This window comes from Equus asinus, unplaced genomic scaffold (genome assembly GCF_041296235.1).
Source record: "Equus asinus isolate D_3611 breed Donkey unplaced genomic scaffold, EquAss-T2T_v2 contig_800, whole genome shotgun sequence".
NCBI classification, from domain to species: domain Eukaryota; kingdom Metazoa; phylum Chordata; class Mammalia; order Perissodactyla; family Equidae; genus Equus; species Equus asinus.
In genome coordinates this window covers 1,036,333-1,048,055 of record NW_027225517.1, presented here as the reverse complement: position 1 = coordinate 1,048,055, position 11,723 = coordinate 1,036,333, and the positions used below count along the sequence as shown (strand labels likewise).

Sequence of the window (11,723 nt, the reverse complement as noted above, 5' to 3'; positions counted from 1 at the left end):
TACTTCTACTCTAAAAGCCAAGATTTTATCTTTGACCCATTACTTTCTTTAGATATGAAACTCTCCTATGCTTTATCTCATCAGCTTAAGGATGGTTCTTCAAGCTGTAAAAATAACAAGCAAAGTTATTGTCATATTTTAATGACAGAAAGCTAGAAATTTTAAGATGAAAGATGCTTTGAATTCAATGTGCATTCCCATATTTTCTACCTCATTAGTGTTTTCCAAGTAATGGTGAGTATGGGCCACATGGGAGGAGTGTGAAACAGGTCAATGTAGGACATCATGTGTGTTAGGCCGAGCAATACAGATGATATCAAAATGACATTAGTTTTTCCCTAAGCATTTACTATTTTTAGGCATTGTATGTTTCACATATACCATCTCATTTTAACCTTCACAACAACTCTATGAGATAGATATTATAAGTATCTTTGTATAGGTGAACTATGACCTGTGAAAAGATACAATAACTTGCTTCAGATCTCACTGCTGGTGGATGACAGAGATAGGATTTGGACTCAGGTTTGTATGACTCTGAAGTTAGAGCTTTCAGCTGTAATACTTTACTTTTACTGTGTTTTTCTAGACAAAAACACTAGCCTGTACTTCCAGTTCAAAACACCCACTGACTGAAAACTAGATTCATTAGAGTTTTATCTTCTCTAACCCTTCCCTTCTGGGAAATGCAAAGTGGGAAGAGTGCAAATCCTCAATGAGGAAGCCAGTCTCAGATTGGCCCTGGTAAGGCTGTAATTGGAAAATCAGTTCTTGAATAATGAGAATGGCTTTCTCTTTGTGGAGGATCCCTGAGGTTCTGCCTTTGTCGAAACTGATCACAATAATGTGAATCTGGCACATCTATTTCCACACGAGATAAATCTCTTTAGGCCATATTACGGAATATTACGGAAAATATTTCAAAGTTTCGTCATTACTGATGGGAATCAAGACAGACAACCATTATCTACCTTTGAGGGTCTCAAGGTCACCAGACCTTTTAGAGTTGAAGCAGAAAAAATGTCTTATACTGTGATGGGCCATATATGCCCATATATATATGTACTTCAGATGCACTGATCAGGAGATCCTTCTAGAGCAGGATTTCAGCCTGGCATAGACATGTAATGTAACAATTTACATTCAATTGGTGGAAGAGCAATTGATTTGGTTTCGTAAGACATCTCTGTAATTAAGTTGATATGAGATCTTGAGCAAAGCAAACCTATGTCTAGGTTTCTATTTACTTACCTCTTGAAAAGGAATTGGATTCAGCAGTCTCTTCACCTGCCTTATAGTTTCCTGACTGACACATGGTTACTTTGGTATTTCAATGAAAATACATCAACCAGCTCAATCCTATAACACTAGTTCTTTCATGCTTACCAGAAGCTTGAGTTATCAGCAACCTATTAACTTAACTGGAAAAATAAATTGTTACCTATTAAGTGTTCTATCACAGAAGGCGTGAGTCTTATTTTCAGTCTCCTAATGGCTGACTTCATTTTCCACTTCTTCAGAGTGTAGATCAAGGGGTCCAGCAGAGGGGAAATGACAGTGAAGGTGACAGAGATGGCCATATCTGTGGAAAGGGCAGTAAAAGGCCTGGGATAGACATAGATACTGGGTACAAAGTGCAGGGTCACCCTGGTGATATGTGAGGTGCAGGTGGAGATGGTTTTCCTCCTGTCCGAGACCTGAGTATCATTAGGATGACTGTGTAGGACACAAGTAGGAAGATAAACCACAGGGTAGTCACTAAAACATTGCTGGAAATCATCAGGAGCTCAAGTGCAAAGGTGGCTGTACAGGCGAGTTTGAGGACCTGGGGGACATTGCAGTAGAAGGTCTCAAGAACATCGGGTCCACAAAAAGGGAGGGACAGCAAGAGGAAAATCTGCATGATGGAATGGACAAAGCCCCCCACCCAGGAAGCCACAATGAAGGCAGTGTATCGGCCCCTAGTCGTGATGGCCACATAGTGCAGAGGCTTGAAGTTTGTTATCTAGCAATCAAACACCATCACCGAGAGAGAAAAAATGTCTGCCCCACCAATGAGGTAGAAGAAAAACATCTGTGTCGTGCATCTTGTATAGGAGATGGTCTTTATCTTTGACAGCAGGTCTCTGGGACCTTCAGAGCAGTGATGGAGGAGAAGTAGATGTCAAGGATAGCTAGATTGTGGAGAAGAAAGTACATGGGGATGTGAAGGTGAGACTCACAGGTCTCAGTGACCATGACGAGGAGGTTTCCCAGTAGAGTTGTCCTATACACAAAACAGAAAAAGAGAAACAAGACGAAGCTCATGTCTTCGGACCAAGTAAGTCCCAGAAATAGAAATTCTTTTATCCTCAGGCCATTTCCCAACTCCATTGAGTCATATTTGTTCATCCACATGTAGCTTGGAAAAAATTAAGTGTTATTTCAGAAAGGGTTTACTCTGTCCTAATAGATTCAGGTTTAGAGTCAGGTATTAGGACTGAAGACTAGTGAGGTGTTACCACCACATAAAGAGCTGTTCTGAGGTTGTAGCTAATGTTTCCAAAATGATATCTTTTACACAAGCATGCATTTATTATCTCTTTTGTAAATTACAAATGTTTTAGAAAATGCATAAGAACAATGTTCTTGGAATGTAAGTTTTAAGTATCAAAAATGAACAGGTGAATGTTAAATATTCAGAAATGCACTATTGTGGCATGAAGGATATAAAAATGGATGCAGCTGGTGTATGGATAAGGCAGTGCCTATTTGGTACGACTGGGGTCCTTTGAGGTTCAACAGGAGTGTGGGTTTTTTTTCCAGACTGAGTTCTCCCTTTAAATAGTTGAAGAACTCATATCTGCAAAATGGTTCTCTTTGGACTGAATTCCACAGCAGCACTCCTTTTTTTTTTTTTTTTAAATATTGGCACCTGAGCTAACATATATTGCCAATCTTCTTTTTTTCTTTGCTTCTTCTCCCCAAAGCCCCTCAGTACATAGTTGTACATTCTCGTTGTAGGTCCTTCTGATTGTGCTGTGTTGGACACTGCCTCAGCATGGCTTGATCCTAACCAGTGAAACCCTGGGCAGCCAAAGTGGAGCCTGTGAACTTAACCACTTGGCCACAGGGCAGGCCCCCGCTCCACCCTTTTTGAAGTCAGAAATTTAATGCTATTAAAAATTAGAAAATTTTATAGCCAAAAAATTCTTCTCTGTTGCTCCATTCTTCTTAAGGGGATTACTTTATTTATGTCTTTACCTCAAACTACTTTAGGTACCAAAACCCCTGGGTGTTGAAGAGCTCCTAAGGTATTAAAGGAAAGCGGTAACTCAGGGATTCTCTTCCGTTTATTGTTCAGATTTATTTCTTAAAAGTTATTTTTGTACTATGCTATCATTGATATTCAATAGGCTCATGTATTTGAAGTATATGCTTTGATGCATTTTTATATGAGCATATACCCATGACATCATCACTATTTTTAAGATAGTTAACATTTATGTCACCTCAAAAGTGTCCCTGTGACCCTTGTAAAATGTGCCCTCTGCCCATCCTTCTTCAAGCAACCACTGATTTGCTTTCTGTCACTATCCATTCATTTGCATTTCTCTACAAATGGAATCCTACAGTACGGACTCCTTTTTTGTCTGGTTTGTTTCATTCATAGAATTCATCCATGTTTTTGTGTGTACGAATATTTTGTTCCTTTTCATTGTATGGACATGCCGCATTTTGTTTACTCATTCTATTTTTGCTGGACATTTGGATTATTTTTTGGTTTTGACTATTACAGATAAGGCTACTATGAATATTTGTGTACAGGTCTTTGTGTGGACACAAACTTCCATTTCCCTTAGGTAAGTACCTAGGAATAGAATGGCTGTTAGTCTTAAGATTCAATAATAAAAAAAAAAAAACAACTGAATAAAAAAAGGGACAAGTGGTCTGAATAGACAACAACAAGATACAGGGATAGCATACAAGTACGAGAAAAGATACTCAACATCATTTATCACTGAGGAAATATAAATTAAAGCCATAGTGAGATAACAGTACACATCAATTAGAATGGCTAAAATAAAACAGACTTGTATCAAGAGTTGACAAAAATGTAGAAGAATTGGAACTCTGGTGGGAATGTGCAACGGTGCAACCAGTTTCCAAAAACAGTTTGTCAGTTTTTTAAAATGTTAAGCGTATTCTTACCATATAATCGTATTGTTTTTGGATGCCTTTCTTTTTTCTTGAATCTTTGAAATAAACATTAATTTCTTTCTTTGCAGTCTATCTCCCTTTTCTCACCATAATCAGAAACAAAAGTTGAGCGTCACTTCTCCCACTTTTTGGGTGTTTCCCAGTTCAAATGAAGATATTTCTTTTCACTTAGCTCACTTTCCTTTCAAGTTTTCTTTTGTCTGCATGCAATTTTGTCCCAAGTCTACTTAATATGGAAAACTTAAAAAGCTACCAAGAGCATCATAGCATACAGGGAGATAATGGGGGCCTCTGGCATCACACAGCCTGTTCAGCTTCTAGTTGGGCACTGACTGGTTGTGCTACAGAAGTTACTTTACCTCTTTGGCCTCAGGCTCTGCATCAATATTTGGAAACAACGGCATCTCCCTCGAGTGATTTTTGTGAAGATTAAATGAGTGAATCTATGAAAAAGCATCAAAACTTAGATTATTGCCTAATCAATAATGTGAGCTTATACGTGTGTTGCCTTAAAGAAAAACTCCAGGTTAGTAAGTGTCACAGATACACAGCTTCTTTAAATGTACTGACAGTCTTTTAGAGGAGCTGTACATTTCCCAGAAGATGTATTCTAAAACAGCTTCATCAGAACATACTGTTTTGGGGGAAATCAGAAGTGTTTTTTTTTCAGTGTCAATGAGAGTGGCCCAGAGGGTGGTGACAGTGTATGGTAGTACAGAGAGTGCTTGCTTGGTTTGGCTTCTTATCTGACAACATCTTAGCAGACCAAAGAAGTCAAATGCAGGTCTCTGCAGTGAGAGCCATCTGGGATCAAGTGCTGGCTTTGTCCCTGTGTGACTTGGGTAAGTGAGAGACCTCATGGAGTCTCTACTTCTTCAGCTATAGAATGGGGGTTATAGTAATACCCACCCAACAGGGAAGTTATGGGGATTAGGTGAATTAACATATGCAGAGTCTCAGCACACATGGCTAGTTATTGGTTATAATTAGTACTATGTTGGGTAACCTTAACACTGCAAGCTCAGTGGCGAATGGATTGTGTTGAACTAAACAGTATGTGAGCCATCAATTCCGACTAGTTTAAAGAGAGGAAACGATCACCAGAAAACATCAACTTAATATAGTTACTAGAGATATAGCAGAGGTCCAATCTAGTTATGAAAGCAGTCCACAGGGACTGCATGTAAATAACAGACTATGGTCTACACAGAAGGGTAGAAGGTGGACAGGACCTCAGACCCCAGGTCAGGCTCGTTTGTCAGAAAGGAATGGGTCCCATGTTGACAAACTACTTTTGGTAATTTGGACAACATCCTCCACATTCTGCTCCATCTTTCTGCTATTTTTAATCCATCTAATTATTTAGCAAATATTGATAGAAAATTGGAAGAGTTCTAGGTTATTTGAGAGAAAGGAATATAATCCAAAAGCAGTAGAGAAAGAACTGAAATCTAATAGTGATATGGGAGTGTTGGGGACTGTCTAAAGACAAATGAGCTGTGCGTGAGAAAACTGTGACTTTCCACCAAGAGGCTCAGAGAAACCTGCATGGAGGAGGTGACACTTATGTTTGGGACATGTGGGTGTGGACAGAATGGGAGATCTGCCTTTAGGGGACCACTTGAATATATAAAAGTTGCTCATGAGTCAGAAGTTTGGCTGGAAAGGAAGGATACAAATATGAAAGCATGGAAAGACATAGGAAAGCAAATCATTGCTATAAATTTTTATTTTTTGGTAAATCTAGAGAAGAGTATATAGGTGTTCATTGCACTATTCTTTTAACGTTTTTTGAAGGTTTGACATATTTTATTTTCTCTCTAGTTTTAAATTTAGTGTAAGAAATACTTCTATAGATTTCAGTCTGATCCATCTATGGGAAATAAGCCTGAGAAAAATCTCTTCTTTGTGTAATTCAAGGGATTACAGAAAAAAAGTGTTGCCTTTTTTCCAATTCCAAACTAAACTCATTTCCATGACTCTCATTTCACAAGATCATCTTTGTTTATATTTCTTAGCTGTGCTGTCACTGAAGTTTCACCCTGGAATGTAGCATCTTGTTTATTTATTACATTATTTTACATTCATAAATATTAATGATTACATGTAGAGTGAAATTATTCTCACTTTTTCCCCATGCTTATGCATAGACTTCCAGACATCACTGGCATTCACACTGATGTAAAGTTATATTTCTTACCTAAAGTCTCCAACCTCCTTCTCCAACATTTTAAATAATGTTCACCTTGGGAATCATTCAGCTTCAGAAAATTCTGTTAAATACCCCTGTCAAAGCCAGTGATTTCAGTGGCTTCCATTGTGTCTTTATGTGGAAAATGGCAGACACAGGAAATAATATTTTCTTGGTTCGTCCACACTGATTGACAGTGCTCCATCATGTTTACCAATTCCTTGATCTCCAAACTAGTGTGAGAAGTATCAGAGGGAATATAATTGGTTGTGGCTGTGAAAAATTCTGCTGAGGGTTAGGTGGTTTCAGCGAGAGTAATTAAGATGTAACTCAGGCACGTATACTTAGGAAAGTGCTTTTTGTCTTAGGTCTAAAATTTTCTAGCAGTGACAAGGATTCTCTTCTTGACCACATTCTACTCAGTCTTCCCTGAACTTTTCAACTGGGCTGCTACTTTTGGACCTCAATGTTTGTCTCTGCATTGTCCAATTTTAAAAAAACCCTGCTAAGCTAGTTTACGCAGAACTACCCATCCTCCATATCGTATCACCCTCTATTCAGGTTCCTCACCTTCCACCATCTCCCCAGTGATGTCTGACAACTCTGGCCTGAATTTAGCAATAATCCTCTGAGGTCAGTTTAGCATTCCATTAAGAATTCCACCTTACTCTTAATATTTCCTCTTAGTAGTTTTCCTATTGGGAAATAAATGTGAATTCTTAAGGATTCTGAGCAATTTCCTTAGGCAGTTTCATGCACACAGAGTGATTCCTGAAGTGTGACACTCAAGTATTGGAAGTAGCCTGACGAGGTTATGAAGGTGAGTCTGAGGGAGCTCTCAAAGAATTGATGACCAAAGTGGGTGATGCAGTTCTCACAGGATACACACGCAACCAGAAAATCCACACTGGATCCATCAGCAAATCCCACTTGCTTGACCTTCAAAGTTGTTTGAAATTCTCACCACCTCTACTGTTATTACCCTAAATCTTGTTTCCATTATTTCTTTCATGGGACTATTGCAGTAACCTCTTAATTGGTCTCCATGTTTTTGTCCTTGCCCTACTTCAGTCTATTCATAACAGTAAGCACTGCATTGCTGTTAAAACATGCATCACTATTCTGCTCTTCAACGCCCTCCAAATGCATCACATGTTACTTAACGTGAAAGTCAAAATCCTCACAATGGTCTAAAAGGTCCTAAGGACCTGGTCTCACGGCCTCATTGTCTCTCTGACTTCAATCATTACCTGTCTCCTCCTTGCTTCCTCTCATCCCCTTACAAAGACCTGGGCACATCCCCACCTGAAGACCTTTGCATGTCTGATTTTTGAACTGACATTTGTACTGGGATGTGCACATTTTTCTAGTTTCAAAAATTTTAAGATCTAGGATCTACCTTCAAAAATGATGGGCAAAAAAGAAAACCTCCCAGCAGCTGTAAATAGCAGAAAAATAAACAAATCAAAACCAAGCTCATATGTTGAATAATGTTTTGCAGTTCATGCCCATGTTTTTGAATGTATATGCATAGTCTGAAGCAGCTTCATAGGTTTCTGTCAGTTTTAGGGAGTCATGTTAACAGAGAATAATCACAAATCAATTGTTTTCTTATCCCTACTCTCCAATGATTTGAGGAACAGCAATGAGTGAGAGGCGATATTCATTCACTGAGTTCTTTAATTCAACCATTTTTTGGACAGTTTTCTCTGTTATACTTGCTGTGCCAGGTGCTGGAGACACAATAAAGAAAGCGTAGTCCTACTTGAGGAATAGGAAGAAGGAGGACAGGGAATTGGAAACAAGGTCCTGAGTGTGGTGCTCGAGCTGAGCCCCAGTCGCTGAGGCAATGTCATGGAAGTGTGGCCAGTAGGTGTGGGGTTCAGAGGAAGGTCAGGGTAAGGACCTACACAAGGTCACAGAACCCATAGTTATTGGGGTCCACATTCTAACTCAAGCTGTGCTAGCTTCAAGGAACTTGCACTCAACCACTGGAGTGTGGGCTTTAGATGGAAAAATCTTCAGGTAATGGTTATTTAATTTATTCATATAAGAGAGTCCAAGGAGGAACTTAATTTGAGTGTGCTTACTTCATTAAAATGTGATTACTTCATGAAAGACAATTCTTAACACCTCCACCATTATTATGCTAAGTCATGTCTTCACTATTTCTTTCACGGGACTATTGCAGTAGCCTCTTAATTGGTCTACCTGTTTTTGTCTCCATCCCTCATCAGTCTATTCATAATGGTAGCCCCTGCAATTCTGTTAAAACCTGCATCATTGTTCTGCTCTTCAAAGTCCTCCGAATGCATCCCATTCTCCTCAATGTGAAAATCAAAATCCTCACAGTGGTCTAAACATTCCTAAAGACCTGGACCTATGACCCCATTATGTCTCCAACCTCAACTGTTACCTCTCTCCTCCTCTCATCTACTTACAGAGGCCTGCTTACTGTTTCTTGGATGCTCTGGACACACCCCCCTCACATGGACATTGCATGTCTGATTTTTGGACTGAGATTTGTACTGCAACATGAACATATTTCTTGTTTCAAAGATTTTAAAATCTAGAATCTACCTCCAGAAATCAGAGGAAAAAACCCCAAACTCCCAGCAGCTGTAAATGGCATAATAAGTAAACAATAAAAGCCAAGCTGATATATTCAATAATGTTTTCTACTTCATACCAACCTATTTGAATGCAAATGCACAGTTGAAAGCAGCTTCATAGGTTTCTGTCATTTTTAGAGTGTCATGTTAACAGAAAATAATAACAATGTATCAATTGTTTTCTTAACCATATTATCCAATGACTTGAGCAGAAATGAGTTAGAGGTGATAGTCATTCACTGAGTTTTGTAATTCAACAATTTTTATGAGTGTTTTCTCTGTTCTACTTTCTGGGCCAGATGCTGGGGATATAATAAATAAAGCATAATTCTACTGAGAGAGACAGGAAGAAGGAGGACAGGGAATTAGAAACCAGGTCATGAGTTCTGTACTCAAGCTAAGCCCAGGGCACTGAGGGAAAGCAGTGAAGGCATGGCAAGCAGGCCTGTGGTTCAGAGGAAGGTCAGGGTAAAGACCTTTCATGAGGTCACAGGACTCATGGTTGTTGAGGTCTATATTCTAACTCAAGCTGTGCTAACTTCAAGGCATCTGCTCTCAACCACATGAGTGTGGGCTTTAGATGGAAAAATATTCAGGTAATAGTTATGTAATTTATCCTATAATAGAATCAGAGGAGGAACTTAATTTGGATTGTTTACTTCACTAAGATGTGATTACTTCATGAAAGAGCATTATTTCTCATATGTGTCTCAGCTCCATTCCTGGTAACAGGAATGTAGTGGGAATGTCTGAGTATATATATTTTTACTTTTCTTACTGATACTTTTATTTAGACAATTAGAAATTCTGATGCAATTTTAAGAAAGAACAGAGAGGGGCCAGCCCAGTGGCACAGCAGTTAAGTGTGCACATTCTGCTTCGGCGGCTCGGGGTTCACTGGTTTGGATCCTGGTTACGGACCTTGCACCACTTGGCAAACCATGCTGTGGTAGGTGTCCCACATATAAAGTGGAGGAAGATGGGCATGGATGTAATCTCAGGCCCAGTCTTCCTTAGCAAAAAGAGAAATGGCAGCAGCTGTTAGCTCAGAGCTAATCTTCCTCAAAAAAAAAAAAGAGAAAGAACAGAGAGACAGATCCCAAGTTAATCTGTTTCCCCCAATGATCATTTCACAGTCTATACGTATATCAAAATATTGTTGTACTTATATATATATATATGCCATTTTTATTTGTCAAATACACTACAATAGAGCTTGAAAAAAAGCCCCAGAACAATTCCAATGTGATAAAATTGTCTGAGTGTATTTCGATTCTGATTTCTTTATTTCTTCCAAGACTGTATTGAAGAAGCAATAAACACCTCTCCAGCTAACAATTTGATTTCTCTACTTTCTTTCATAACATGAAACCTATCTTTTCACATTATTATTGCATGCTGATCAGAATCTTTGAAAGTCATGTGTTATCTTGGTAGAAATATAAAAATTATTTAGAAATCCTTTACGCAATACAGTTTACTTGATGGACAAACATTTTCAAAGGTGGTGAGGAGGAGTGAGCAACCAGTCTATCTCTCAGCAGAAGGCACAAATCTTCTCTTCAATCTCCTCATGGCTGACATCATCTCCTGGTTCCTCAGAGTGTAGATTAAAGGGTTCAGCAGAGGCGGGATAACAGTGAGGGTGACAGAGATGGGCTTATCCGTGGGGAGGGCAGTGAAGGGCCGGGCATAGACATAGATGCAGGGCACAAAGTGCAGGGTCACCACAGTGATGTGTGCGGTGCAGGTGGAGATGGCTTTCCTCTTGCCCTCCCCTGCCTGAGACCTCAGCATCATTAGGATGACCGTGTAGGACACAAGCAGGAAGATAAACCACAGTGTGGTGAACAGCCCACTGTTGGAAATCATCAGCAGCTCAAGCATAAAAATGTCAGTACAGACGAGTTTGAGGACCTGGGGGACATCACAGTAGAATGTGTCAAGAACATTGGGTCCACAGAAGGGGAGGGGCAGCAAAAGGGCAATCTGTACGATGGAGTGGACAAAGCCCCCCACCCACGAGGCCACTATTAACCCAATGCAACGGCCTCTACTCATGATGGTCACGTAGTGCAGGGGCTTGGAGATGGCCACATACCGATCTAAGGCCATCAGTGACAAAGAAAATACATCCACCCCTCCAATGAGGTGGAAGAAAAACATCTGAGTAAAGCAGCCATTGAAGGAGATGGTCTTTCTCTGTGACAGAAGGTCCACCAGAACCTTGGGAGCTGTGATGGAGGAAAAGCAGATGTCGTCAACAGACAAATTACAGAGCAAAAAATACATGGGGGTGTGAAGGCGAGATTCACAAGTCACAGTGACCATGATGAGGAGGTTTCCCAGCAGAGTTGTCACATACACCCAAAGCAGGAAAAGGAATAAGACCCAGTTCAGTTCTTGATTCTGAGTTAGGCCAAGGAAAATAAATTCTTTGACCCTGGTACAGTTTTTCAGCTCCATTGAGTCATTTTCTTTGTCTCACTTTTGTTTCAAGCTATTTCATTTGAAAAGACTTGGCTCTTTATTTTGTTTTCTTCCTAAGCACTAAGAATGAAATTCAGAATCTTCTTCATGTGATTGTGGTCTTTGCAATTTGTTGAGTTGTCCAAATATTTAAGATTTCAATCAGTTTGGTGATCAAATCAAAATATAACATGAAAAGTCATTCAATATTTCTTTACCTATAAAACTATTTTTGAAGAGAATAAGCATTT

The 11,723-nt window shown here is 39.4% G+C and overlaps 1 protein-coding gene and 1 pseudogene across 1 annotated transcript; both read right to left on the bottom strand.

The window, feature by feature from the left end:
• Window positions 1-1,412: 1,412 nt before the first annotated feature.
• On the bottom strand, window positions 1,413-2,373 carry LOC139044310 (olfactory receptor 4D11-like; annotated as a pseudogene).
• An 8,160-nt stretch (window positions 2,374-10,533) lies between these two features.
• LOC106846491 (olfactory receptor 4D10-like) lies at window positions 10,534-11,469 on the bottom strand. Its single transcript, XM_014865287.3, has one exon. It carries the CDS (start codon window positions 11,467-11,469, stop codon window positions 10,534-10,536), a length of 936 nt encoding a protein of 311 aa, XP_014720773.3.
• Window positions 11,470-11,723: the final 254 nt, after the last annotated feature.

What these genes read in the sequence shown, in the direction of transcription:
- LOC106846491 (XM_014865287.3), bottom strand. Translation starts at nt 11,469, where the DNA reads ATGGAGCTGAAAAACTGTACCAGGGTCAAAGAATTTATTTTCCTTGGC.